This window comes from Theropithecus gelada, chromosome 1 (genome assembly GCF_003255815.1).
Source record: "Theropithecus gelada isolate Dixy chromosome 1, Tgel_1.0, whole genome shotgun sequence".
NCBI lineage: Eukaryota > Metazoa > Chordata > Mammalia > Primates > Cercopithecidae > Theropithecus > Theropithecus gelada.
Genome location: NC_037668.1, coordinates 21,768,385 through 21,795,261, shown reverse-complemented (window position 1 = coordinate 21,795,261; position 26,877 = coordinate 21,768,385). Strand labels below are relative to the sequence as shown.

General features: G+C 49.4%; 3 protein-coding genes across 7 annotated transcripts in view; 2 read left to right on the top strand and 1 right to left on the bottom strand.

Annotated features, from left to right (window-relative positions):
* The first annotated feature begins 1,343 nt into the window (after positions 1 to 1,343).
* Positions 1,344 to 4,687, top strand: GLMP (glycosylated lysosomal membrane protein). Of its 5 annotated transcripts, none has more exons than XM_025369169.1 (6): positions 1,344 to 1,501; positions 2,014 to 2,271; positions 2,464 to 2,664; positions 2,792 to 3,010; positions 3,599 to 3,708; positions 3,819 to 4,339. In XM_025369169.1, the coding sequence occupies exons 1-6, from the start codon at positions 1,382 to 1,384 to the stop codon at positions 3,982 to 3,984; spliced, it is 1,074 nt and encodes a 357-aa protein (XP_025224954.1). In that variant the 5' UTR covers positions 1,344 to 1,381; the 3' UTR covers positions 3,985 to 4,339. The 5 variants fall into 5 exon arrangements, with proteins under 5 accessions (XP_025224954.1, XP_025224936.1, XP_025224946.1 ...); XM_025369151.1 differs by having other exon boundaries at positions 3,452 to 3,708; XM_025369161.1 differs by having other exon boundaries at positions 3,452 to 3,708; positions 3,787 to 4,339.
* A 26-nt stretch (positions 4,688 to 4,713) lies between these two features.
* On the bottom strand, positions 4,714 to 14,820 carry TMEM79 (transmembrane protein 79). The gene is made up of 5 exons (XM_025369242.1): positions 14,690 to 14,820; positions 13,308 to 13,495; positions 11,720 to 12,516; positions 11,228 to 11,441; positions 4,714 to 5,668 (listed from the first exon to the last, which is right to left on the bottom strand). The coding sequence occupies exons 3-5, from the start codon at positions 12,474 to 12,476 to the stop codon at positions 5,455 to 5,457; spliced, it is 1,185 nt and encodes a 394-aa protein (XP_025225027.1). The 5' UTR covers positions 12,477 to 12,516; positions 13,308 to 13,495; positions 14,690 to 14,820; the 3' UTR covers positions 4,714 to 5,454.
* A 44-nt stretch (positions 14,821 to 14,864) lies between these two features.
* SMG5 (SMG5, nonsense mediated mRNA decay factor) overlaps positions 14,865 to 26,877 on the top strand; it is a 38,414-nt gene continuing 26,401 nt past the window's right edge. The window contains exons 1-8 of the mRNA XM_025378609.1: positions 14,865 to 15,148; positions 18,708 to 18,806; positions 20,249 to 20,372; positions 21,022 to 21,178; positions 23,588 to 23,677; positions 24,835 to 24,924; positions 25,589 to 25,667; positions 25,810 to 25,856. Of these exons, the coding sequence (XP_025234394.1) occupies positions 15,075 to 15,148; positions 18,708 to 18,806; positions 20,249 to 20,372; positions 21,022 to 21,178; positions 23,588 to 23,677; positions 24,835 to 24,924; positions 25,589 to 25,667; positions 25,810 to 25,856 (760 nt within the window). The 5' untranslated portion in view covers positions 14,865 to 15,074. The remainder of the gene's footprint in view (positions 15,149 to 18,707; positions 18,807 to 20,248; positions 20,373 to 21,021; positions 21,179 to 23,587; positions 23,678 to 24,834; positions 24,925 to 25,588; positions 25,668 to 25,809; positions 25,857 to 26,877) is intronic.

Sequence of the window (26,877 nt, the reverse complement as noted above, 5' to 3'; positions counted from 1 at the left end):
TTTTTTTTTTTTTTGAGACGGAGTCTTGCTCTGTCACCCAGGCTGGAGTGCAGTGGCCGGATCTCAGCTCACTGCAAGCTCCGCCTCCCGGGTTCACGCCATTCTCCTGCCTCAGCCTCCCGAGTAGCTGGGACTACAGGCGCCTGCCACCTCGCCCGGCTAAGTTTTTGTATTTTTAGTAGAGACGGGGTTTCACTGTGTTAGCCAGGATGGTCTCGATCTCCTGACCTCGTGATCCGCCCGTCTCGGCCTCCCAAAGTGCTGGGATTACAGGCTTGAGCCACCGCGCCCGGCCCAATTTTTTGTATTTTTAATAGAGACGGGTTTCACTGTGTTTGCCAGGATGGTCTTGATCTCTCTCTCTCTCTCTCTCTCTCTCTCTCTCGACAGAGTTTTGCCTCTCGTTGCCCAGGCTGGAGTGCAATGTCCTGATCTCAGCTCACTGCAACCTCTGCCTCCTAGGTTCAAGCGATTCTCCTGCCTCAGCCTCCCAAGTAGCTGGGATTACAAGCGCCTGCCACCACGCCTGGCTAATTCTTGTATTTTTAGTAGAGACGTGGTTTCACCATGTTGGTCAGGCTGGGCTTGAACTCCTGACCTTAAGTGATCCACTTGCCTCGGCCTCTCAAAGTGTTGGGATTACAGGCATGAGCCACTGCGCCCAGCCTAGCTCCTTCATCTGCCTGCCTTGGTCTCCCAAAGTGCTGGGATTACAGGTGTGAGCCACTGCGCCCGGCCTTTTCTTTCAACATTTAACAAGTAAGTTGGCTTTTTTGGAAGTATGTTGTTATTTAGTGACACATCTCTAAATATTTACAATTTTTGTTGAAATGTTAGGCAGGGAAGAAGAACCACACTGTTCCACAGGGAAGAACCCCAGGAAGTTTCATAGTTCACAGAGAAGAGGAACCGCAGGGTTTCATGTGCTAGAGTAGAAAGCAGCTGTATGAGTTCCACAATGGGACAGGGTCGGGGACTTAAGGCAATGTGCTGGTCCTGCAGTAGTTCCCTGTTGGGTTTATTTTCTTTAACCTGTCTTTGTGTCAAAATGAGATTTCACGTTCCTCTTAAAACATGCCGTTTGAATACTGTATTTTTGGCATTGTCCAAGGAAGACTGAAAACTTGTAGCATGAATAATGTATTTTTTCACTTAAAATCTTGTGACTGTATTAAATTGTATTACTTGTAAGAGACTGTGACGTTTCCTGTTTTAAGATAGAATACAAAGTTGTTCTTTAATACATTAAATGGTGCTGAGGAAAGGAAATTGAAAAAAAAAAAGCAAAAACTGGTTTGGTGGCTCCGCCCTTGAAAGGGATCAGCTGAACCTGAGTCATGTGACCTTCCGGCACCTCTTCCGTCGGCTGAATTGCGGCCGTATGCGCGGCTCTGTGGAGCACAGCTGGGGTTGGGGGCACTCTGCCCCCAGCCCCCTGCTCCTTTTGACTCTGTTTCTGTTTGCAGCCCCATTTGGCCTGCTGGGGGAGAAGACCCGCCAGGTGAGGGCCCTGGGGCTACAGCGATAGAAGTTTCAGGAGATGCTACCCTTGCAGGGTGGCTGGAACCGGGCATCCAGGGGCTAGGGGTGGAGGGCAGCTGCCAAGAGGAGGGTTCTTCAACCTGGAGGGTGTGGGAGATGGTCATGGGTCATGGGACGGGATTGTGGAGTAGGGTGAATGTGAGGGTGAAGTCTGAACCCCGACTCAGCCCTGGGTGACCCAGTCCAGGCAAGTGTTGAATGTTTTCTTCTTCCCAGCCCTGTGCCCTGACCTGCCCACCAGGGTCAGGGGAGTCCTGGCTGTACCCTCTACCCTACCCCTTTTTGGATATCCTGTACCCACTGCCCCTTACCCCAGGGTTCCCTCAGCTCCCGCACACATTCCTCTTGTCTAGTCCCCAAGATCCCATCTTTTCTCCAGCACTTTCCAAACTCCCCTCCCCTCAAACTTCTCTTTTGCCCGTGTCTCTCCTTGATCCTGTTCCCTCAACCCTCCACTACTCCACGTTCCAGGTGTCTCTGGAGGTCATCCCTAACTGGCTGGGTCCCGTGCAGAACCTGCTTCATATCCGGGCAGTGGGCACCAATTCCACACTGCACTATATATGGAGCAGCTTGGGGCCTCTGGCAGTGGTGCTGGTAGCCACCAACACCCCCCACAGCACCCTGAGCGTCAACTGGAGCCGCCTGCTATCCCCTGAGCCCGATGGGGGCCTGATGGTGCTCCCCAAGGACAGCATTCAGTTTTCTTCTGCCCTTGTTTTTACCAGGGTGAGGAGGTTGGGAGAGAACCAAGGAGAAGAGTGCAGAGGAGAGAGTTCATCCCAATTAGAGGGTGGAACTAAAGACTGGGGGTGGTGAAATAGACTCAGATATGAAAGCCTTGGTAGGGGGTGAGTGGGAGGTGTGGTCTTGGGAGAAAAACAGAGGCAAGCCCAGTTCCACCCCACCCCCACCCTCCAGCTGCTTGAGTTTGACAGCACCAACGTGTGTGATACGGCAGCAAAGCCTCCAGGAACACCATATCCTCCATACTCCTTGGCTGATTTCTCTTGGAACAACATCACTGATTCATTGGATCCTGCCACCCTGAGTGCCACATTTCAAGGCCACCCCATGAACGACCCTACCAGGACTTTTGCCAATGGCAGCCTGGCCTTCAGGGTAAGGGGTGGGAAATTGGAAAGACTCAAAAAGGCTGATTTGAGAGGGTGGGATTTAATGATGGAGGTGGCCCTTAAGAACAGGCATCCAGCTATTTCCCACACCTCCCATGCTTCTTCCTTCCTAGGTCCAGGCCTTTTCCAGGTCCAGCCGACCAGCCCAACCCCCTCGCCTCCTGCACACAGCAGACACCTGTCAGCTAGAGGTGGCCCTGGTTGGAGCCTCTCCCCGAGGAAACCGTTCCCTGTTTGGGCTGGAGGTAGCCACACTGGGCCAGGGCCCTGACTGCCCGTCAGTGCAGGAGCAGCACTCCATTGATGACGAATATGCACCTGCCGTCTTTCAGGTCAGGCTTCCTGGAGAGAGGCAGATGGGTGAGGAATATAGGTGGGACGCCATTGGGACCTAAAACTCATTCAACCATTTGCCATTTAGCAACACTTACTTTGGGTCGTTTAAGTGCTAGGCACTGTGCTAATGAATCTGACCCAGTCCCTGCCCTCAGTGGAGACAGACAGGCAGTGCAGTATGACTTACACTCTGGCAGGTGGAGATCTGCAAGGGGCCCGGGGGCCAAGAGGAGGGCTGAGTCCAGACTTGCAGGCTTGGAAAACAACTCAGTCCTCACCCAGTCGAACTCTCCATTTTTACAGAGGAGGGATTGAGGCCCTGCCTAGGACTCAGGACTCCTGTTGCTAGTCACAGATGAAGGCTGGGAGAGGCAGAGAAAAGAGGGTTGGGCACAGGTTGGTCCTCTTTACCCTCCCTTGTTTGCCTTTCTTCCCAGTTGGACCAGCTGCTGTGGGGCTCCCTCCCATCAGGCTTTGCACAGTGGCGACCAGTGGCTTACTCCCAGAAGCCGGGGGGCCGAGAATCAGCCCTGCCCTGCCAAGCTTCCCCTCTTCATCCTGCCTTGGCATACCCTCTTCCCCAGTCACCCATTGTCCGAGCCTTCTTTGGGTCCCAGAATAACTTCTGTGCCTTCAATGTGACGTTCGGGGCTTCCACAGGCCCTGGCTACTGGGACCAACACTACCTCAGCTGGTGAGAGCCAGGGCTTGGGCTGCGGGCTTGGGGAGTTGAAGTGGACCAAGGCTGAGTCTCCCAGCCTTTCCTCCTAAGCCCGCTTACCTCTCTCTCTCTGCTTGCTCTAGGTCGATGCTCCTGGGTGTGGGCTTCCCTCCAGTGGATGGCTTGTCCCCACTAGTCCTGGGCATCATGGCGGTGGCCCTGGGTGCCCCAGGGCTCATGCTGCTAGTGGGAGGCTTGGTTCTGCTACTGTACCACAAGAAGTACTCAGAGTACCAGTCCATAAATTAAGGCCCGCTCTCTGGAGGGAAGGACATTACTGGACCTGTCTTGTTGTGCCTCAAAACTCTGGAGGTTGGAGTATCAAGTTCCAGTCGGCCCCTTCACTCCCCCGTCTTGCTTTTCTGTGGAACCTCAGAGGCCAGCCTCAACTTCCTGGAGACCCCCAGGTGGGGCTTCCTTCATACCTTGCGGGGGGAACTTTGGAGGGGGTGGAGGACAGGGCTATTGATAAGGTCCCCTTGGTGTTGCCTTCTTGCATCTCCACACATTTCCCTTGGATTGGACTTGCAGGCCTAAATGAGAGGCATTCTGACTGGTTGGCTGCCCTGGAAGGCAAGAAAATAGATATTTTTTTTTCACAGGGCTCCAGTTTATTGATGTGTGAGTGTCGTTGGGCTGGTCTTGGGCTGGTTCCAGGGAATGGAAGGGCTAAGAGATGGGCTTGGAAGGCAAGTTTCTGTTTGAGGCTCCATTTCCTTGCTGTGGAACCAAGGAACCTGCCAGCTCCACTCCACCAGGTAGAGTTAGGAGGTTTCTATTGTCCTCTGAATGAAACAGGGAAGGGACACTGGAGACTGGGGGACAAACAGGAAGAAAAAGCCAGCAAAGACTGGTAGTAATTTATTGTTACACACACACACTCATACTAGGTTAACATCAGCCACCGCACCATCCAGGCACTCCCCAGCCACCACGTGTGAGCGTGCGCGTATACACACACACACACACACACACACACACACACACACACCCCCTCTTGGGAGGCAGATTTCCCTGTCTGCTCCCCTCTTCCCGTGGGAGAGGCATGGCTTCTGGGCAGTTTAAAGGTGGGAAGTTACAGGGGCCTAAATAGGTAGAAGACCAGCAGCTCTGGACTGGCCAGCTGTAAATAGTCTTAACTCAGGCTAAGGGGCCCTAAGGCCAGTCATGGAGGGTCCTGAATCCAGATCCCCAGGAAGGTTTTCACCAAACGTCACAGTCCCATTTGATGTGATGCCCAGCCTCTATCTTTAAGGCATTTCCAGCGTCCTTGATGCACTGTGCTTAGACAACTGGCACAGAAGTGGTCAGGGCCTTGGCTGTGGCTCTGCCTCCTGCCTCACGGGAAGCTGGGGAGTGGACCAGAGTCCAGCATTAGGGAGCCCTTGTGGCAGTGGTGGGAGGCTGCTCAGGAAGGAGCTGTGCCTCTCCCCTCGTCCTGGCCCCATGCCCTCAGCATCCGTAAGAAACACGGCTGTCCACCTTTTTCCCTGCAAGAAAACTAAGTCCATCCCTTATGACTGTCCCGGGCACCAAAGGTGAAGGGCAGCCCGGGCAAGGGGAGAACTCTGATTGATTGGAGTCCCTGTTGGGGTAGTAGCAGGGTTCCACCCACCGTGGTCCTAGGCCTGGGGGCGAAGTCCAGGCCTGGCCACAAGGTTCAAAGATATGTCAGACCCACGCTGCTACCCGCTACTCCGAGTGGGAGGCCGGACCGGCTCAGCCCCAGGGGCGGAGCCTGTAGTCGGAGGCCGACCGGGCGTGGTCCGGGTAGTCCAGGCGGCTCTCTGTGGCAGTGAGCATGCGCTCCGGCTCCACCACGAACATGTAGTAGAGGTTCCACATCAGCATTGACAGCAGCGGCAGAAACGTCAGGCCATAGCCGAAGCCGCGGAAGGAGCGGCCCACGGCGAAGGTCAGCCAGTAGATCAGACTGTGGGGGCAAGAAAAGGGTCAGGCTACTCTCAAGGGAAGCGCTTCAGCTTGGCAATAGGCTGACAGTGGGGGGAGTAGATACGGAGGCAGATGCAGTTGGTGGGTATGGCTGGTGCTTCCAAATACAGCCAAAGTTTATGCATTTAAAATGTATTAGGCACAGCGCTAATTACTATAAGTGATTGATTTTGACTTCCCCACATCTTTATGAAGTCGAGTATATTATTCCTTTCCCTCTTTTATTTACTTTTCGATTTATTTTTATTTTTTTAGAGACATGGTCTTGCTATGTGTTGCCAGTCTGGGCTCAAACTTCTGGCCTTGAGTGATTCTCTCACCTCAGACTCCTGAGTAGCTGGGACTACAGATGCGAGCCACCACACCTGGCTGTACAAACTTTAAAATGTTTGAGCAAATTCAATCAGTATAGTAAAATATTTTCCTCCCTTTACCGATTCCCACCCTATTCTCCCCCACCCCCACCCCAGGCATCAGTATTATGGTTTCTTGTGCACTAAGTGATTTTTAAAATTATTATTATTATTTTGAGACGGAGTCTCGCTCTGTCACCCAGGCTGGAGTGCAGTGGCATGATCTCAGCTCACTGTAAGCTCCGCCTCCCGGCTTCAAGCGATTCTCCTGCCTCAGCCTCCCGAGTAGCTGGGACTACAGGTGCCCGCCACCACGCCTTGATAATTTTTTGTATTTTTAGTAGAGACGGGGTTTCACCCAAGATGGTCTCAATCTCCTGACCTGATCATCTGCCCTCCTTGGCCTCCCAAAGTGCTGGGATCACAGGAGTGAGCCACCACGCCTAGCCTTTTTTTTTTTTTTAGAGATGGGGTCTTACTCTGTCAGCCAGGCTGGAGTGCAGTGGCAGCCCCCAACTCCTGGGCTCAAGCAGTCCTTCCACCACAGCCTCCCAAGTAGCAGGGACTACAGGTGTGTGCCGCCATGCCCAGCTGATTTTTAAAATTATTTTTGTAGAGATGAGGGTCTCAAACTCCTGGCTTCAAGCAATTCTCCTGCCTTGGCCTCCCAAAGTGCTGAGATTACAGGTGTGAGCCACCATGTCCAGCATTTTTTCTTTTATTTATTTTTTCTTAAAGACCAGTGTGCTTTTCTTGGAGAAAGAAGAAGAAGAAGGAAGAAGAAGAAAGAAAGAAAGAAGGAGGAAGAAAGAGGAAGAAGAGCCAGTGTGATAGTACATTGAGTGATTTTTTAAAAAGTGCATATATGAGCAAAAAGCTATTTTTCCCTTTTTTGAAGTATGGCAGCGTACTATGTAGACTGTTCTCTGCATGTTTATTTTTTCCCCATTTAATATATCCTGGAGATCATTTTATATCAATATAAAAATGGTTTTCCCATTCTTTTATAGCTGCAGTGTGTTCCACTGTATTTATCCTTTTGCAGATGAAGAAACTAAGATTTCAAATGGGTTAAGTAAGACTCATCCAAGATCACACCTCTGGGAAATAGAAAAGTCATGATTTGAACCCAAGCCTGTTCATTACCTCCTCTTCTGCCAATTTGAGGGGCAGACGTAAAGAGGAGAGCAAAGAAGCCACCTCCAGGAGGGCTTGAAGCCCAGAGGATGGGTCAGCCACAAATTTCGTGGAAGATTTGTTCAATACACACCCCTCAATGGAGGGAGGGAAGAGCAACTTCCTCTTACATAATTCATGTGCCTCTGTTCTTTTTCACCTGTGAAAGGGAGGGAAGAGTAACTGCTGCTTCTCTTCTGCACTAGGAAGCAGCACAGCATAATGAACCCTTACCAAATACCAGATTTTTTTGTTGTTGTTCTTGTTTTTTTTGAGATGGAGTCTCACTGTCGCCCAGGCTGAAGTGCAGTGGCCCGATCTCGGCTCACTGCAAGCTCCACCTCCTGGGTTCACGCCATTCTCCTGCCTCAGCCTCCCGAGTAGCTGGGACTACAGGCGCCCACCACCACTAATTTTTTGTATTTTTAGTAGAGATGGGGTTTCACCATGTTAGCCAGGATGGTCTCAATCTTCTGACCTGGTGATCCGCCCACCTTGGCCTCCCAAAGTGCTGGGATTACAGGCGCCCACCACCACACCCAGCTAATTCTGTATTTTTATTAGAGACGGGGTTTTACCATGTTAGCCAGGATGGTCTCAATCTCCTGACCTCATGATCCACCCGCCCTGGCCTCCCAAAGTGCTGGGATTACAGGCATGAGCCACTGCGCCCAGCCCCAAGTACCAAATTGTTTTAAGTACTCTACATGAATTAACTCATTTAATCCCCATAACAACCTCATTTTACAGATGATGAAACTGAGGCACAAACTGCTTAATGAACTTGTCCATGGTAAAGAAGAAAGGACCCTGGATAAGACAGGGAAGGGACCTGGATTCTAGTGCTGACACTATTGCTGACGACCTGAGCAACTCTTCTCCCCTAATCTGTTGTGATTTCCCCTTTGTAAAATGGGAAGCCTGGACCAGACAATCACTGAGTCTTCCTTTAGCTCCCTGATTACTTTTACTGCTTAAGCCAACTTCTATCTGAGACCAGTATTCCCCAAGAGTTTGAGATGGGAGGCTGAGTTACATGAGCAGGAACATATTTATTTCGGGAAAACCTACTGGGAGAAAATGCAAGGCTGCATGATGGTCAGGAGGCTGGTGGGACAACTGACTGCTGGACCACAATCAGAAGTGACGGGAAGATTAATTTTAGCTCAACAGGAATAATATTTTATTTTAGCAAGCTACCTGGAATCCTGTATCAAAAGTAACAAGAGCAGGCCACGCATGGTGGCTCACGCCTATAATCCCAGCACTTTGGGTGGCCGAGGCGGGTGGATTATCTGAGGTCAGGAGTTCAAGACCAGCCTGGCCAACATGGTGAAACCCTGTCTCTACTAAAAATACAAAAAAAATTACCTGGGCATGGTGGCTCACACCTGTAATCTCAGCTACTCAGGGGGCAGACGCAGGAAAATTGCTTGAGCCCAGGATACAGAGGTTGTAGTGAGCCGAGATGGCGCCACTGCACTCCAGCCTGGGTAACAGAATAAGACACCGTCTCAAAAAAAAAAAAAAAAAAAAAAAAAGTAACAAGAGCATATGTATTAGGGAAAATGGAAGAAAACACCTGCATTTGGGTTAAGAAATTCAAAGGTGCCTTCTAGGTTAAGGTTAATAGTAGTTCATGTGAAAATACCCCTAAGGATTTTAGGTGATGGTAAAAAGTCTGAATGAAAGGAGAGTAAGGGCCAGGCGCGGTGGCTCACGCCTGTAATCCCAGCACTTTGGGAGCCCAAGGCGGGCAGATCACCTGAGGTCAGGAGTTCAAGACCAGCCTGGCCAACATGGTGAAACCCTGTCTCTACTAAAAATACAAAACATTAGTTGGGCCGGGCGCGGTGGCTCAAGCCTGTAATCCCAGCACTTTGGGAGGCCGAGACGGGCGGATCACGAGGTCAGGAGATCGAGACCATCCTGGCTAACACGGTGAAACCCCGTCTCTATTAAGAAATACAAAAAACTAGCCGGGCGAGGTGGCGGGCGCCTGTAGTCCCAGCTACTCGGGAGGCTGAGGCCGGAGAATGGCGTGAACCCGGGAGGCGGAGCTTGCAGTGAGCTGAGATCCGGCCACTGCACTCCAGCCTGGGTGACAGAGCGAGACTCCGTCTCAAAAAAAAAAAAAAAAAAAAAAAAAAAAAAAAAAAAAAAACATTAGTTGGGCCTGGTGGTGGGTGCCTATAATCCCAGCTACTTGGGAGGCTGAGGCAGGAGAATAGCTTGAACCCAGGAGGTGGAGATTGCAGTGAGCTGAGATCATGCCATTGTATTCTCCAGCCTGGGCAACAAGAGTGAAACGCTGTCTCAAAAAAAAAAGAAAAAAAGAAGAGTAAGAAGGCTGCGACGAGAGCTCACATGTCCTTGGTTTGTATGAAGAAAAGGACAGTACCCTCTACCAGGGCCCTCTCGTCATTGACAAACAGGAAGAGGACAGTACCCTCAACCAGGCCCCCCAACTGTGACAGGCAGAAGTTTCTTCCCAGGACAGTGAAGAAACCGGGCCATTTTGCAAAGCAGATACTAGGGGGACAGAGTGTTAGAGTGGGGATTGAGAGGTTGTGTCAAATATCTAAATTTGTCCTAGGCAATTCTGGAGGTCAGAATCTGGGCAGAAATTTTTTTTTTTTTTTTTTTTGAGACGGAGTCTCGCTCTGTCGCCCAGGCTGGAGTGCAGTGGCCGGATCTCAGCTCACTGCAAGCTCCGCCTCCCGGGTTTACGCCATTCTCCTTTCTCAGCCTCCCGAGTAGCTGGGACTACAGGCGCCCGCCACCTTGCCCGGTTAGTTTTTTGTATTTTTTAGTAGAGACGGGGTTTCACCGTGTTAGCCAGGATGGCAGAATCTGGGCAGAAATGTTTAGCGCAGTATGAAGAACTGTCTAACAATTAGTACCTTTAAAAATGGAAAAAGACTGGTTTATATGAAGAATTGAGTAATCAGCACACTGGGAAGTTGAGGCAGGAGGATTGCTTGAGGCCAGGAGTTTGCGACCAGCCTGGGCAACATAGTGAGACCTCATCTCTATTTTTTATTTTATTTTAATTAATTATTTATTTGTTTGAGCCAGAGTCTCGCTCTGTCACCCAGGCTGGAGGGCAATGGCGCGATTTCGGCTCACTGCAACCTCCGCCTCCCAGGTTCAAGCGATTCTCCTTCCTCAGCCTCCTGAATAGCTGGGATTACAGATGCCCACCACCACACCCGGCTAATTTTTTGTATTTTTAGTAGAGCTGGGGTTTCACCTTGTTGGCCAAGCTGGTCTCGAGCTCCTGACCTTGTGATCCACCCGCCTCAGCCTCCCAAAGTGCTGGGATTACAGGCGTGAGCCACTGCACCCGGCAATTTATTTTTTTGAGATGAAGTCTAGCTCTGTTGTCCAGGCTGGAGTGCAGTGGCACGATCTTGTCTCGCTGCAATCTCCGCCTCCTGGGCTCAAGCAATTCTCCTGCCTCAGCCTCCTGAGTAGCTGGGACTACAGGTGTGCACCATCATGCTCAGCTAATTTTTGTATTTTTAGTAGAGACAGTTTCACCATGTTGGCCAGGCTGGTCTCAAACTCCTGACCTCAAGTGATCTGCCACCTCGGCCTCTTAAAGTGCTGAGATTACAGGCATGAGCCACTGCACCCAGCCTTCTCTCTATTTTGAAAAAATGTATCTATTTTTAAGTTGTACATTTGGTCACAGGGGGTGTTCAGCTAGAGACCAAAACAGCTACCTGACCAGATTGCCACGGGAGTGGCTGCAATGGGTGCATGGATCTAGATGACACCTGAAAGCCTTTTTGTTTGACATGGTTATATGTATCTCTGAAATCAGCTTCCATCTGCTGACCAGCTGAAGTAAGGTACAAGAGAGAAGGTGGACTTATCTCCCCAGGGCACACATTTGGGCCAGGGTAGAATCCGGAAAGCTCCTGACCCTGATTCTCCAGACATTCAGATGCCTAGGTTCTCTAGCACCATTCCCTCTCCCATGCCCACCCCCTGCCCCAACTTACCGGGAGATGGCAAAGAGACCAGTGAGCAGAGGGAGCAGTTTGAGGGTGTCCTGGGGCAGGTAAGTGGAAAGCACGGCCAGGTTGAAGAAGTAGAGGATAAAGAGCTGGATCGACTGGGCCACATATCGCCGGTGGATCTCCACTTCCCGCCGTGGCTCCCCAAAGGGCCGAAGGGCAGAAAAGCATAACAGGCTCAGCCCGTACACCAGGATCCCTGGGTGGAGTTGGGAAACACAGGGTAGGGTCAGAACAGGCAGGGTAAGGGCGCAAGAGGCAGTCAGCTGGGGGCAGGTTCACTGTGGGCAGTGCATAGCCTCTACACAGTGGGGTGGAAGTGGTCCTGGGAGGATATGGGCATGCAGACTGGCAGGGGGTGGGAGACCCTGAGGGGCCCAGGCCAAGTGAAGGGAAACCCTCCTGCTCCCCATGGCAGGCAGGCCCTGCCCTCCTCAAGTCCACTTCCCAATCTCCCCTTTCTTCTCACAGGCTCACCCAGCACAATGGGGAAGGTGGCAAAGACCCCGCAGCGGAGTGTGTAGATCAGGCGGGAACTCATGGTGGGCAGCCGTGGGACATCAAACGGCAGGAAGGCATATGCCCCATATAGTAGGCAGGGGAAGAGGATGAGTGCAGCTCCCACGGAGGCCACAGCCCTTAGCCACTCACGGTCTCCACAGCTCCCGCAGCCCCCACAGGAACGGCCAGGGGGCCTCACCACCGCCTCAGCCCACTTGCGCTCAGTGGGGTCGGGCTGGGTGGCCCGGGGGGGCATGAAGGTTCGGCACTCGCCCTCGCCTGCCTCACAGCGCATGATAAGGTCTTCTTGGGGCCGCCGCTCAATGCACTGTAGGTCAATAGGCACGAAGGCACGGGCCGCTTTCTCCGGCAGCAGGTTGGCATCGTCTTCGGGCAGCTCCTCTAGCTTGGTAAGTGGCTCTGACTCAGGGGGCTCTGGTTCAATGTCCCGCCAGCCAGGGGGATCCGGGAACGGAGCACTGGGCTGAGGGCCGGTCCCCCAGGGCAAGGTGGCAGCCTCGCTTACTGTGCTGTCTAGACCATCCTCAGCCCCCTCTATGGCTGTGGGAGACCCAGCTGAAGACCCCACTCTGACGGACTCAGCTCCTGGGGATTCGGCCCCACCTTCCCCTTCTGGCTGCCGGCCATTGGGAACCAAGGCCTGGGGTGAGCTCTTCTCTGGGGAATCCGACCTCTTCACTTCCAGCAGGGCCAGGGTCTCCTGTTCTGTCATCCTGGGGCCTCAGTGCTGGGATCTACAATGTCAAGTCATCCTGCAGGGAGCAGAGGAAAGCTCTGTCAGAAACCCCTGTCTTCTAGTTGTTAGGACAGGTTGACAGAACTCATACTCCCCAGGGCAACTGGTTTCATGGGCTTTGGCCCCTTCTGGAGCCTTAGGGAGGAACTGGTACAGAGGAAGATGTTGAAACAGAGGGAGGAGGGAAGGAAGTGAGCAGCCGAAATGGAGGCACCCTTTCGACATCAAATGCCATCCAACAGGAGAGGGTGAGTCAAGGGGCACAGGCCCTGGCAGCTGTGGCCTCAGTCAGCCTCCACCCACGCCTTCTATGCCCCTCCACCAAAACCCCTGGAGTCATGGCCACCCTAATGCAGGAACAGGAGGCAGAAGAGGTGTCTAGAACTTTGCCAAGTTTCTTTCCTACCAAGGATCTTGCTGTATGTAGACAGAGAAGCTTCCCCTCCACTGTCCCATCTCCCCTTCTCCCTGCATATCCCTGCTTGGAACCCTCCTGCATTCCAGGTGAGACCAGTGATTTGCCAACTAATCTGTCCCAAAAAGCTGGCAGTTGCAGGCACCCTCTTCCTTCATTGGTACTTGGTCAGTTCCCAAACTCCTCACTAGCCCACCTCATCCATCTCTGCAGGGCCTGGATCTGTTATTCCGGCATTTAGGTCTGATCATGACTGTTTTGTATGCCTTCTCTCCTGTCTTTCTCCCCTCCCTGCTGCCCTCCATCTCATTGCTTCTGGATGGGACTGATTCCCTTCCTTCATCTCAAGGGCCCTCCAAACCTTGTAGTTTGGACCCAGGACATCCTCTTACTTTCCATATGGAGTGGAGGGTCCCCAGCGTCCATCCGTCTGTCCGTCTGTCCGGGAAGGAGCTGCCCAGCTACCTGCTGGCTCTGCAAGTATTTCTCTCTGTCTCCCTCCCTTTACCTGTGTCTCAAAACCTGTCTGACCAGAGCAGGTGGGGCCCAGATTAAAGGGGCAGGCCCCGCCCTGCTGAATCTGCCGACAAAAAAAGCATTAGAGGAGGATGTCGTCATTCTTTCCGAAAGTTGGGATGCAGCTGGGCAAAGAGGTAAGTTCACATTCTAGGCAACTGGAATGTGTAGGAGCTCCCAGCTCAGGAAAGCAGAGGGAGAAAAGTGGATTTGTGCACCAAAGGGTGCTCGGAGTAGGCTGGGATACCCAGAGATGGAATTTGTACACTTATTCATTCAGTAAATATTTACTGGTCACCATTATTAGCTAGGAACTATTCTAGGCAGACACAGAGGAGAACAAGATGACAGTCAAGGTCTCTGCCCTTGAGAAGCTTATGTTCTATTGGGGTAACAGATAATGAAGAAGCCTAGCAACTAAATCAATTAGACAATTTTTATAGGAAAGACCTCTTTGGTAAGGTAATATTTGAGCTGAAACCTGATGGGAAATCAGGAGTATGAGTATTACAGGCAGAGGAACAGCAAGTGAAAGACCAGTGGATGGGAAAGACTTAGGCTGTTTCAGGAACAGAAAGAAGATGGGTGGCTGAAGCCAAGAGCATAGCGGTAGAAGGGCAATTTATGTTCTCATTACAATTCGTACACAGGCAAAAAACAAAACAAAACAAAACAAAACACAAAAAACAAAACAAACAAAAAAAACCCTTGCTTTTAAACTTAGGTTTAAGCTAAAACAAGACAAAGCAGTCACACTCCTAGCTGTGAGCCCACCTGCCCTGATATCCAATGTGAGGATCAGGAGATAGAAACGTGAGGGACTAGCTTCTCATTCCTATGAGTCCTTATCCCTAAAGTCATTTGAGCTTTGTGAGGGCAGGGATAGTGTCTAGCTTGCTCACCTCTCTGTGTCTAGAATCCTGCACTGTGGCTGGAAGACAGCAGTTCAATAAATGTTACTGGGTGGTAAGAGATATGCAAGCTGGAAATCTTTGGGAGGGGAGCTGAAGGGCCAAGACGCTTGTACAAGTCATTTCTTCCAGGGCTTTACTCCTATGTGATGCTCGGCCCTTTCCAAGGAAACTTTCACATGCACTTTTTGTTTGTTTAAATTATGGGAGAAAAGGGAAAGCTGGAGTCACTCTAACCAGTAATCTGAAAGAGGCTTGGTTTAAACGGGGAGGCGGGAAAGGGGCAGAAGGATGGACCAAATGACCACTGTGGGACAAAGCAGTCACCCTCCTAGCTGTAAGCTCACCTGCCCTGATCCAGTTAAGCTTTGGCCGCCTCAGTGGGTACACTGTCCGTTCTCTGATAGCTTTGCCAATAAAGTTTTTCGCAAGGGTTTGGAGAAGCCGGAAAGAGGCCATGCTGCCCAGAGTTAGTTCTGGCAACTTCCCGGGAGGGAAAACGAGTTTCGCGAGATTTGGTAGCAGCAGGCCACTGGTCCGCAACTGTGCGGCTGCCATCGCGAGATTTGCCAGGCGGAGGAGGAGCTGTCGCGGGCAGCCGCCTCACAGCGATGGCGGCCGAGCAGGGCCGGCGGCGGCGGCGGCTGCGGCTACGGCCGGAGACGGCAGTGGTGGTGGTAGTGGTGGGTGGCGGGGGCCTGTGACCGGGAGCTGCCCCCGGACCCGGGCACCATGAGCCAAGGCCCCCCCACAGGGGAGAGCAGCGAGCCCGAAGCAAAAGTCCTCCACACTAAGCGGCTTTACCGGTGAGAGGGGCCAGGGCGTGAGAGCAGCCGCCAAGGGAAGTGGGGAGACGGCGAGGGGCGGGGCCTCCCGGGCGGGCGGGGCCCGTGTGTCGGGGTAAGGTGCGGGCGAGGAAGGAGGGTGCAATTTTGGAGGCGAGGCGGGGTCCCGTAGTAACTCAGGATGGAACTGAAAGGAGGAATTGGGTGGGTGGGAGGTTTGGAGGGAAGCACGTGGAGGAATCCCCTCTGCAGTGAGCTTGCTTGGGGCGGGCACTAAGCTTTGTGGAGTTCGGGTAATAGGGTGAGAATTGAAGGCTGGAAGGGTTGGGTAGGTGAAGGTGGGGTCATAGGTGTAGAAAAACCCGGAAGGGAACGATGCTTGGAATCCTGTGGGATTTACAAGGAAGAGTCTTGGACTAAAGTCCGTAGAGCTAGGCTTAGGTCCATCCTTTGCCACTCTCTCACGATGTGACCTTGGGCCTCAGTTTCTTTATCTTTAAAAATAAAGATTTGAATTGGATGTGCTCTAAATTAGAGTCCCATACAGCTCTAATTTTGAGGAGTCTGAATGAGAAAGTCTTGGCCTGGAAGGGCCACGAACGACTTTGTGTCCAGAGCGTTCTTGGGATCTGGGAGGCAATTCCGGGCACCTGGGGACTCCTGAGTCCTGCCTTCCTCCCAGCCTCATGACTGTAGTCTCTTGCCAGGCAACTTCCGTTCCTGGTTTCTGATTTCCATAATGCCACCCACGCTTCACAAGTCACATCTTCAGCCCTTCAGCCCTCTGTTAAGAACAGGCCCGAATGAGCTCTTCCCATCGAAGGTGGAGGATTTGTTGTGTAGGTCACCTAGAATATGGGCTCCATAACTGGGTCAAAATAGGACGAAGCATGGAAACTGAGTTTTGTGCTTTCTACTACAGAGTAGAGTTTGGGGTTTTCATTTAGCTTGGGCTTTATAGAACACGGATGCTTGCATGAGAAGACGACCCTCAGCGCCTTGGCCCCGTTTTGGCAGTGAAAGAGTCAAGAGGGCATGTTGTCTTTTCCTCTGAGTAGGCATCCTGCCTTCTCTGGCTTTGTAAGCCAGAGGCAGAGGGGACTATAGGCTACTCCAAAAATAGAAAAGTGATTCAATCTAGCGGCCCCTGGGCTCCCACTATGAGCTGCCCCAAGCAGTCCCCAGGCGGGTGAGGAGTTGGCTAGGGGCGGCACGTGTGCCTCATCATGCTGCCGAGTGTCAGTGCTGCCAGTCAGACAGCACGTGGGCAGTGTCTGCAGTATTCCTTGTCTCTAGCTTTTGGGGATGGCTCTGGTCATCCTTCCAGTTGTCGTTAAATGTAGTTCTTTCTTAAACCACTACATTCACAGGACTAACCTAAGCTGATGTGTTTGCCTATGTGGCTTACCTATGTGCACATGGGTGTAATTGTGTTGTTGACTTTAAGCAGGGTAGAAATTTGAAGCAGCCAATCACTGTTTTTATAATTTATTATAGCTGAGTGATATGTGGAAGGAACTAGGAGGAAAGTCTGATTTCTCTGCTCAAGATAAATGTGTTGCTAGACTGGACTTGTCACTCTGAGCATCAGAAATTTGGGGAACTCCCACACGTAGCTGTTTACGGATATGAAATTCTGAAATATTTTAAGTCAGAAGAAAGGGCAGCAGGAGAAAGGAGCCTGGAAGCACCAGTTAATTAGGCCAATTCATTAGTTCTTTGTTTTTAAAAACATTTTTGTTTTTGCTAGGCCCGGGAGTGAATGAAACACACGACTAGATTTTGTAGTTTTTGTCCTAAGAGAGATCATAGTTTAGTGGAGGAGCTTATGATCTGACGGAAAATGAGAAAAAAGTGGTGAGCCCTCTCATAGTTAAGCATCTGCAATTAGAACTTCCCAGAGTGGTGGTGATTTACCTTCTTTTGGATTAATGATATAAAGAGAGCTATGGAGCTTTTCTATAAAAATATACACTCACATTAGCTCTTTCCATGGCACCAAAGATAAAAGCCCTGCCCTGGGAACTGAGCTGGTGTAAAGTAAATCACTGGTGCTGCCCCTGGCATCAAGGGCCAGGTTGGCCAAAAGGGCTTGGCATGCATCTCTAGGCTGTCCAGTTTGAAGAAACATGATTGTTTGTGAGAAGGTATTGATTACCATCCCACCCGCTCCGCTGGGTGCTGGCGGTCACTTCACCCTGTGCAGGGCAGCTTAGTAGTATGCCTCCTGAGCCACCACCACCACAGGGTGCCAACTGTTGTGGCCCACTTTCCCCGGCCTGGGAGCACCTCTTGGTTTGTTTGGAAATCTTCACTGTGTTTTTGTTGCTTTTGTGTCCACAGTTGTGCCTGATTCACATGTTCTTATAGCTCCTGCCTGATGTCTTCTGGGTTTTACCCTTCCAGATACGAGACCTACCTCTGGGATTTCTTGGCCATCCATTGTAGAGTTTCTGTGACTTTTTCTTTGCTGTGATGACAGACTCCCTCTTAGTGCCTGGAGTCTCCCCCTCAGCCTTAGGACAAGAAGGATGGAGACTAACACTTGGAGTGATTACTATATATACCAGGCACTGTTATGGGTGCTCTGTGTATTAGCTAATTTAATCCTCACAAAATAGGTAATAGTATTTCCATTTTATGGTTGGGTGAAGGAACCCAACCATAAGGAAGTCAGATATTTTGCCCAAGACCATATAGCTGGTAAGAAGTAGAGGTAATATTTGAATCCAGGCGGTCTGGTTTCATGCCTCCACTCTTAACCACTACGTTCAACAAATAATTCCTTCAGCAGAATCCAGGCTTACCCGAATCCTACTTACGGCTAAGTAGTCTAGGAGCTCCCTCTACTTGCCCATCATACCCTACAATTCCATAGTAGAATTTTATACTAGAAATGCCTTTCCTTTATGTCAGGGATAATAAGGCCTTATATAATAATTTATTCATTCTACTATTATTGAGTGTTTACCATATACTAGAGCTATATAAAAATTATGATTTCATTTAATCCTCAAAACAGTTCTCTGAAGTAGCTATTATTATCTTCATTTTTATTGATGTGGTAACTAAGGCTTTAAAAGGGTGGGTAATTTGCCCAAAGGCACAGAGTAAGACACAACCAGGGTTCAAACCCTAGATTTTCTGCCTGGCATCACAGCCTGTGCTCTTTCCATTGGGAGAGTCTGCCTTACCGTATCACAGTTTCTCTAGTTTGACACTGTTGACATTTTGGGTAGGGTAATGCTTTATTGTGGTGGGCTGTCCTGTGCATTACAGGAGATTTAACAGCATCCTCTAAATGCCAATGGCAACCCTCTTTCCCCCGAGTTGTGATGACTCTAAATGTTTCCACCATTGCCAAATGTCCCCTGGTGGGCTGCGGGTGGGGAGGGGCAGGGGTTACTGTAACAAGATGGAGACTGTGTTCATCTTGTTTTGTACAGAGCTCAGCCTGCAGCCTTCTCCTTTTTTCCTCACCACTGATTCTGTAGCTTCTCCTCTAGAATCAGTGTCCCAGCGTCATCCTACATGGACCATGCATATGGCTCAGGGGATATTTGCCTGTATTTCCCTGCAGGGCTGTGGTGGAGGCTGTGCATCGACTTGACCTCATCCTTTGCAACAAAACTGCTTACCAAGAAGTATTCAAACCAGAAAACATTAGCCTGAGGAACAAGTAAGCTAGAGACTCTAAACCACAGATCCTTACTGTTTCCCTGCCTATCTCTACCAGAAATCTTCTCAGATATATAAGCACAAGCTCTGTTTTGCCTCCTTACCTCATGGTTCCTTTATGGTCTCTGTAATCTCTGGCCTTCCTAAGAGAGGAGATAGGATCCCTCACTCCATCTGCAGGTTTTACATCTAATAGACTGGTGCCCTAAAGTAGCACAGTCTCTACATCTAAAAAGTAGAGTAAAATAAAACAAAAAGAATGGCATTCGAGGCCGGGCACAGTGGCTCACATTTATAACCCCAGCACCTTGGGAGACCAAGGCAGGAGGATCACTTGAGCCCAGGAGTTTGAGACCAGACCTGGCAATATAACAAGACCCTGTCGGCTGGGCGCGGTGGCTCACACCTGTAATCCCAGCACTTTGGGAGGCCGAGATGGGCGGATCACGAGGTCAGGAGATTGAGACCATCCTGGCTAACACGGTGAAACTCCATCTCTACTAAAATACAAAAAAAAATTAGCCGGGCGTGGTGGGTGGGCACCTGTAGTCCCAGGTACTCGAGAGGCTGAGGCAGGAGAATGGTATGAACTCCGTCTCAAAAAAAAAAAAACAAGACCCTGTCTCCACAAAAAACTTAAATTAGCTGAGTGGCCGGGCACAGTGGCTCATGCTTGTAATCCTAGCACTTTGAGAGGCCGAGGCGGGCAGATCACGAGGTCAGGAGATCGAGACCATCCTGGCTAACATGGTGAAACCCCGTCTCTACTAAAAATACGAAAAATTAGCCGGGCGTGGTGGCGGGCATCTATAGTCCCAGCTACTGGGGAGGCGAGGCAGGAGAATGGTGTGAACCTGGGAGGCGGAGCTTGCAGTGAGCCCAGATTGCACCACTGCACTCCAGCCTGGGTGACAGAGCAAGACTCTGTCTCAAAAAAAAAAAAAAAAAAAAAAAAATTAGCTGAGTATGGTGCCGCACACCTGTAATCCTGCACACCTGTAGTTAGGCTGAGGTGGGAGGATCATTTGAGCCCAGAGGTTCAAGTTTACAGTGAACTATGATCCCGCCACTGCCACAGAGTGAGTGAGACCCTGTCTCAAAAAAAACCAAAAAAAACAAAAAGTTTGAGTCAAGGGAGTTGGCCATACTGCATAATGAAAGGAAAAAAAGAGGCGATAAAAAGGCAGAGAAAAAGGGAGCAAAGTGTGCAAAGGGAAAAAATGAGGCTTATTAGAATGTTTAATGCTTCGTGCTTCTGTCTTCTGGGACTCCCACTGCCTTCCTAGGCTGCTATTGTGCTGGGTCATATTGACCCTGCATGTCTCTTAGAAAGCACAGAGATTTGTTGGTGGGGGTGTTGGCACATGACTTCTTGCCCTTAGTTCCTGTGTCCCCGCTCCAAGGGATGGGCTGTCTCTCTCATGCTCCCCTACACCCTTCCAGGCTGCGTGAGCTCTGCGTCAAGCTTATGTTCCTGCACCCAGTGGACTATGGGAGAAAAGCTGAGGAGCTGCTGTGGAGAAAGGTATACTATGAAGTTATCCAGCTTATCAAGACTAACAAAAAGGTAAGGGGAGGTCCTTGTCTAAAGAGGGAAAGCCAAGGAAGGAAGAGACAGCTAGGAAAGTGGGCCCAGAACAGGGTTGGAGGTAGGGGAGCCAAGAAAAGATGGCAGAAAGAGGCTGGGCGTGGTGGCTCATGCCTGTAATCCCAGCACTTTGGGAGGCTGAGGTGGGCGGATCTTCTGAGATTGGGAATTCGAGACTAGCCTGACCAACATGGAGAAACCCCGTCTGTACTAAAAATATAAAATTAGCTGGGCTTGGTGGTGCATGCCTGTAATCCCAGCTACTCAGGAGGCTGAGGCAGGAGAATCACTTGAATCCAGGAGGCAGAGGTTGCAGTGAGCTGAGATTGTGCCATTGTACTCCAGCCTGGGCAACAAGAACGAAACTCCATCTCAGAAAAAAAAAAAAAAAAAAGACAGCAGAAAGGAAGGAGAGAGAGAGTCAGATATAATTAGGATTGAAGAAGGAGGGGAGCCTGGTCCCAGATGGGAAAACCAGAGAGTTAGAGCTAAGAGTATGAGAGTAACTTGTAGATGAGAGTAGATGTAGATGAAGTTCCAGAGCCAAGTGAGATGAACAGGGTAAGGGAGGGTGAGTACAACTCTGAGTTTATTGCTTAACCAGCCCCTTCCCTTTCACAATCTGTAGCACATCCACAGCCGGAGCACTTTGGAATGTGCCTACAGGACGCACCTGGTTGCTGGTATTGGCTTCTACCAGCATCTCCTTCTCTATATCCAGTCCCACTACCAGCTGGAACTGCAGTGCTGCATTGACTGGACCCATGTCACTGACCCCCTCATAGGTCAGTGGAACCTGAAAGGTGGACTTGAGCAGGTTCTCATGCTTCTACCTCTGGCCTTATCCCTCAGGGTTCATGTAGCTTGTGACCCAGCCAGGCAGAGAGAGTTCTAGCAGAACTACATACAAATGGTTTATGAAGTTTGGTTTTATCCAGAAAATCATATGAGTTAGTGTAAAGATCTTAAGGAAAGAGAGAGACCTGGGATTGTGGACTGAGGCAGAGGGAGGGACGGAAAGACCTAGAGTAGGTCTGGCACTGGAAGGTGGTGTGAATAACATTTCTTCTCTTCTCCCAGTTGAATTTGGCCAGCACCGTTTCTTTTGACTTTAGAAATTATTTCCCAATGTTTGCTGAAAATATTGAAATCTTTAGATATGTTGGGAAAATTGTGGACAGTCTTTCAAGATAGTGCAAGTTCCTTTTCTACCAGCTGAGGTGCTGGCAACTATAATTTTAACTCCTTTTCTAGTTGGTAAATTTTCTCTTCAGTTCAGCCATCCTTTAGAGCTCCTTCCCCCAGCTCTCTCTGCTTTCTCTGTCCCCTCTATTACCAAGACAGACATTCTGGGTCAGAGATGGAGGTTGTGTCCTTGTCACCACATGGAAGAATTCTGTGATCAGAAGCAGAGCACCTGTGTTTTATGCATTTAAAAACATCTAGGCCGGGCATGGTGGCTCATGCCTATAATCCCAGCACTTTGAGAGGCCAAGGCAAGTGATCATCTGAGATCAGGAGTTCGAGACCAGCCTAGTCAACATGATGAAACTCCGTCTCTATTAAAAATATAAAAATTAACTGGGCATGGTGGTGTGCACCTGTAATCCCAGCTACTCAGAAGGCTGAGGCAGGAGCATCGTCTGAACCCGTTAGGTGGAGGTTGCAGTGAGCCAAGATCGCACCACTGCACTCCAGTCAGGGTGACAGAGTGAGACTCTGTCTCAAAAAAAAACAAAAAACAAAAAAAACCTCTAGGCCAGAGGTGGTGGCTCATGCCTGTAATCCCAGCACTTTGGGAGGCCAAGGCAGGAGGATTGCTTAAGGCCAGGAATTCAGGACCAGCCTGGGCAACATAGTGAGATCCTACATAATCTCTAAAAAAAAATAATAATTTAACTGGGCATGGTGGTGCATGCATGTTGTCCTAGCTACTTGGAAAGCTGAGGCAGGAGGATCACTGAAGCCCAGGAGTTCGAGGGTGCCGTGAGCCATGGTTTCATCACTGGTATTCCAGCCGGGGGCAATTCAGCAAGACCTTCTGTCCAAAAAAAAAAAAAAGCCACCACATTATCTAAAAACAAAGACAAGATTATTCTGGGACCATGTTCATAGGTTACTAGATAGCTAGAGGGGTCCACAGCTTTGAAAAAAAGTATCACTTCAAAAAGTTACTTCCCCAAACCACTTTAGTTTTTGTCTTCACTGATGTTTTCTCCATTCAGCCAGCTGAGAAGTATCTATTAGAAAACATTAGGAATGGCTGTTCCAAATGGAAGCAACACACCCGAGAGAGGCAGTGAGAAGGAATGGATAAGAGGACAGTCTCTGGAGCCTTTTGTATCCTAGCTCTGCTGCTTAGCAGCTGTGTGACTGATTTCCTCAACTGTAAAATGGGAGTAATAAGAGTAACCTCATAGGGTTGCTGTGAGGGTTAAGTCAATACTGTAGAATGCTTAGACAAGTTTCTGGCACATGAGAAAACTGCCTCCCAAAGATCTCAAGCTCTCTGAAGTTACCAGGCAGTTTCTTGGAAGGGAGAGGTAGGTGAGTGCTCAGGCATATTTAGCTTTGGCCATCAACAGCCTCAGGCAGGGCAAGCCCACTTTTCTCTTTCGTGGGCACACTCTCCAATAGGCTGCCTTCTCTGTGAATCTCCACTAGGAGCATCTACCTTGGCCTCATTCACATTTTTTTCTTTTTTAAATTTTGTCGTCGTCATTGTTTTGGTTTTTTTTTTTTTTTTTTTTAAATTGGCGTCATTCACATTTCATTCTTGGGCAAGTTAGTTTCCCATATTTACCTAAAACCTTTTACCTTTATGTGTGTAACTTCTACTCAAGACACTTATGACCCTCTTCATACTTGAAGCTCATCCTTCCTCCTTTCTGGAAGCCTTCCTGTGATGACCTTCCTGCAAGGTGCCATCCTAGGTTGAGGGCCCTAGCCCTCCTCTTCCAGTTCCTTCCTTTCCTATGAATGAATCTGCCTATAAGTCTCTGAGTCCCTGTGTGTGGCCACCTGTGATCCTTTGTGTCTCTCCCTGTGTCCTGGATGAGTGTCTCTCTGCCCTGGAAGACAAGTTCCAAGACAGGCCCTGGATTCTTAGTCTCTACATCTCGGAGAGTTATTTCCCCGTAGGTGCAGGGAGGCAGAAGAATGGGCTCATAAATCTCTTTCTCTTTGTCTCATAGGATGCAAGAAGCCAGTGTCTGCCTCAGGGAAGGAGATGGATTGGGCACAGATGGCATGTCACCGATGTCTAGTGTACCTGGGGGATTTGTGTAAGAATTTGCACCTTTCATTTTCTCAGTTTTGGGTTATAGGACAGGCCCAGGCTGCTTCAGTTGTTGGTAACACCCATTACATGGTTGGAGAGCAGGAGGGATAGTTTGGCCTCTGAGAACTTTTTTTCCCTCCCATCTGTTTCAGTGATCCCTTCTTTTCACTGCCCTTCCATGAGTCAGAGAGGATCAGTGAATACAGGAAAAAGGGAAATGTCTTTGAGCTTTGAGCAAATGAAGATAATAATTCTCTTTCAGTAGTGGGTTGGGAAGATTATAATTTGATATTTTTCTTCTTTGAGTGTTTCTTTTTTTTTTTTTTTCTTTTATCTTTATGGACTCCTAGATAAGTAGCAACTTCAGCACAGGAATTGAAATTAGACAGCAAGGAGGACTTACCTTCCTAACAGATATTTCTAAGGATGGAAAAGTACTCTTTTGCTTTATGGCCCCTGGGGCCTCTCGTCCTGATAAGACAGTGGTTTCTCATTAGGCTGTTGGTGTGTGGCCCTTGGGTGCATTATCTCTTACTGACCTGGGTCTCCTATCCCTGCCTCCAGCCCACTCCTGGACCCCTCATGAGCAATGTGTGCAGAGAGTCAGCTGTTTCATATTTGGTGGACCAGAGTATCATTAGTAATGTCTTCCCTGTGGAATTGAGCATTTGCATTTCAGAACTAAATATCAGAGGTCTTTGCAAGCATGTATGTGTGCTGCAGCTCCCCTTCATTGGGAAGAGATTATCAAGAAGAGCCTGTTCAGGCTGGGCGTGGTGGCACGCTTCTGTAGTCCCAGCTACTTGGGAGGCTGAGGCAGGAGAATCATTTGAACCCAGGAGTTGGAGACCAGCCTGGGTGACAGCAAGACCCCATCTCTAAAAGAAAAAACAAAAGAAAACAACAAAAAAAGAGCTTATTTACTTCACAAACACTAAATATTCTTTACATTTTGAACCTACCAGCAAGGAAGAGAGTTGAACAATTTGCCCATAGTCATGCAGATTTAGGACTGTGCCAGAGACCCCAGCAGCCTGCCTCCTAGCTCAGGTACTTTCCTTCCAGGCTCTTGTTACAGCTCTCAGAGGGGACTCCCAGATGTGGGGGAGGGTTTTCTGAAACAAAATCATCGAGTTTCCCTTCCTTTTCTCTCTTGTGCAGCACGGTATCAGAATGAATTAGCTGGCGTAGATACTGAGCTGCTAGCCGAGAGATTTTACTACCAAGCCCTGTCAGTAGCTCCTCAGATTGGTAAGTTGTCCCCAACTTGGGCCTCCCAATCCAGTAGGATTTTCCTAGGGAAGATGTTGTGGAGATGGCAGGCAGTTCATACTCATTTTCCCAAGCTCCTCTTCATTCTCGGCTCTCTCGTACTTCACCTCATTTATACCTTTTCCCTCTTGTAACACACTCGGAAAATGGTGGAAGGGGAAGATAAATGGGAAAGTCTTGAACTAAGAAGGAGTGAGGCAGAGTAGAAGGAAAAGAGAAGATGGCTTTCCTCTCCCCGAGGTCTCTTGTGGAAAGAGGAGCACAATGAAATAAAGCGTAAGACTCTATTATAGAAAGAGATGGGGATTTGCATGTAGGAACAAGCACTCAGAGCTGAGATAGAGGAGAGGGCTCCGTGGAGTTCCATCCACCTTGGAGGAGCCATAGTGGAAGCCAGAGGAGTGGTACTTCATCAATTCAGGTAATGCCTGGCACACCAGGCGGGAACAAGCTGATGGATAAAAGAAGATGTCAGTAATCCCCTAGAGGAACAAGATTAAGCTGCTAATCACCTGAGACACCAGTGTTGCCTGCAGACCCAGCTGTTCTCCCCACAAGTTCTCTGATGCTTAGCATTGCTTGGGCCTGGCAGCTTTGAATGAGTATTGTGGCCTTAGATTGCATGAATTCTCTTTCTCCCTAGGAATGCCCTTCAATCAGCTGGGCACCCTGGCAGGCAGCAAGTACTATAATGTGGAAGCCATGTATTGTTACCTGCGGTGGTGAGTATTTGCCAGCTCTTTTTCCAACCCTGTTTTTTTGTATGCATATTATTCCAGCTTTGTTTTCCTTCTTCCCTTCCTCCGTCCTCTAGCTTGTGGCTGAGATAGGGGAATGCTAAGATTGAAGGGTCCCTCCGTCCAGGGGGACTCTGACACAGCCCTGCTGCTTTTCACATAACCGCTGGAGCTGTAGGCACTTCGGCAGCTAAAATAGTTATTTACTATCTTATGCAAAATACAAGATTGCTGTTTTCTTGAAGAAGGAAATAAATTTAATACAGTTAGTAAAATGTTACCAAAGTGGCTTCTGACAAGATCATGAGAATTCTAGAGTGTGTTAATGTGGTAATATATGTGGAGGGACCGGCAGGGTGGGTCACTGCTTCCCTGGGTCTGACTCTTAGCTGTTAGAATAAAAAACATTTTTGGCAGGGCCTGGTGGCTCACACCTGTAATCCTAGCACTTTGAGAGGCTGAGGCAGGCGGATCACCTAAGGTTAGGAATTCGAGACCAGCCTGGCCAACATGGCAAAACCCCATCTCTACTAAAAATACAAAAATTAGCTGGCTGTGGTGGTGAGCGCCTCTAATCCTAGCTACTTGGGAGGCTGAGGCAGGAAAATCACTTGAACCCAGGAGGCAGAGATTGCAGTGAGCCAAGATCATGCCACTGCACTCCAGCCTGGGCAACAGAGCAAGACTCCATCTCAAAAAAAAAAAAATTTTTTTCAGGGCACCCAGAATTGGTTAAGCTTAGGGTATTGAGTCACTGTACAAGTCACCGTAACAAGAGCACATGAGACTGAGAGGTAAACCAGAATACTTTACCTGGAATGCTTTTAAGTTATACCGAGAAATAAATTGCTCATTCTCAGAAGAAGTTATGTAATAAGCTTGGGCTTCAAGCAAAAGGAGTAGGGTGGTCTTCATAGCTTAAGTGGTCGAGTACTAAAGTATATCCAATCCGAATAGTAAAGTAATCAGATAATAAAGTACAAAATAGTAACATACTAATTGTACCTCATAATTCCATGTGCCATGGTTTCTGGTTTACCTGGCCAAGGTGACCTAGTCCCTGTGTTCAGTTTAGCTTGTTGGGGGTCCCTGTCCTTGTCTAGATAAGTGCAGGCTGGCCTTCTATACTTGCACCACCACGTCCATTCATTCTTTTTTTTTTTTTTTTTTTTTTTTTTTTTTTTTTTTTTTTTTT

Coding starts and splice junctions, on each gene's coding strand:
- GLMP (XM_025369143.1), top strand. CDS start 1,382: ATGCGCGGCTCTGTGGAGCACAGCTGGGGTTGGGGGCACTCTGCCCCC. Junction 2,272..2,463: donor CTGCCCTTGTTTTTACCAGG/GTGAGGAGGTTG, acceptor CCCACCCTCCAG/CTGCTTGAGTTTGACAGCAC. Junction 3,011..3,818: donor ATGCACCTGCCGTCTTTCAG/GTCAGGCTTCCT, acceptor TGCTTGCTCTAG/GTCGATGCTCCTGGGTGTGG.
- TMEM79 (XM_025369242.1), bottom strand. CDS start 12,476: ATGACAGAACAGGAGACCCTGGCCCTGCTGGAAGTGAAGAGGTCGGAT. Junction 11,442..11,719: donor CACCTTCCCCATTGTGCTGG/GTGAGCCTGTGA, acceptor AACTCCACCCAG/GGATCCTGGTGTACGGGCTG. Junction 5,669..11,227: donor GGTCTCTTTGCCATCTCCCG/GTAAGTTGGGGC, acceptor TTGCCCCCACAG/TCTGATCTACTGGCTGACCT.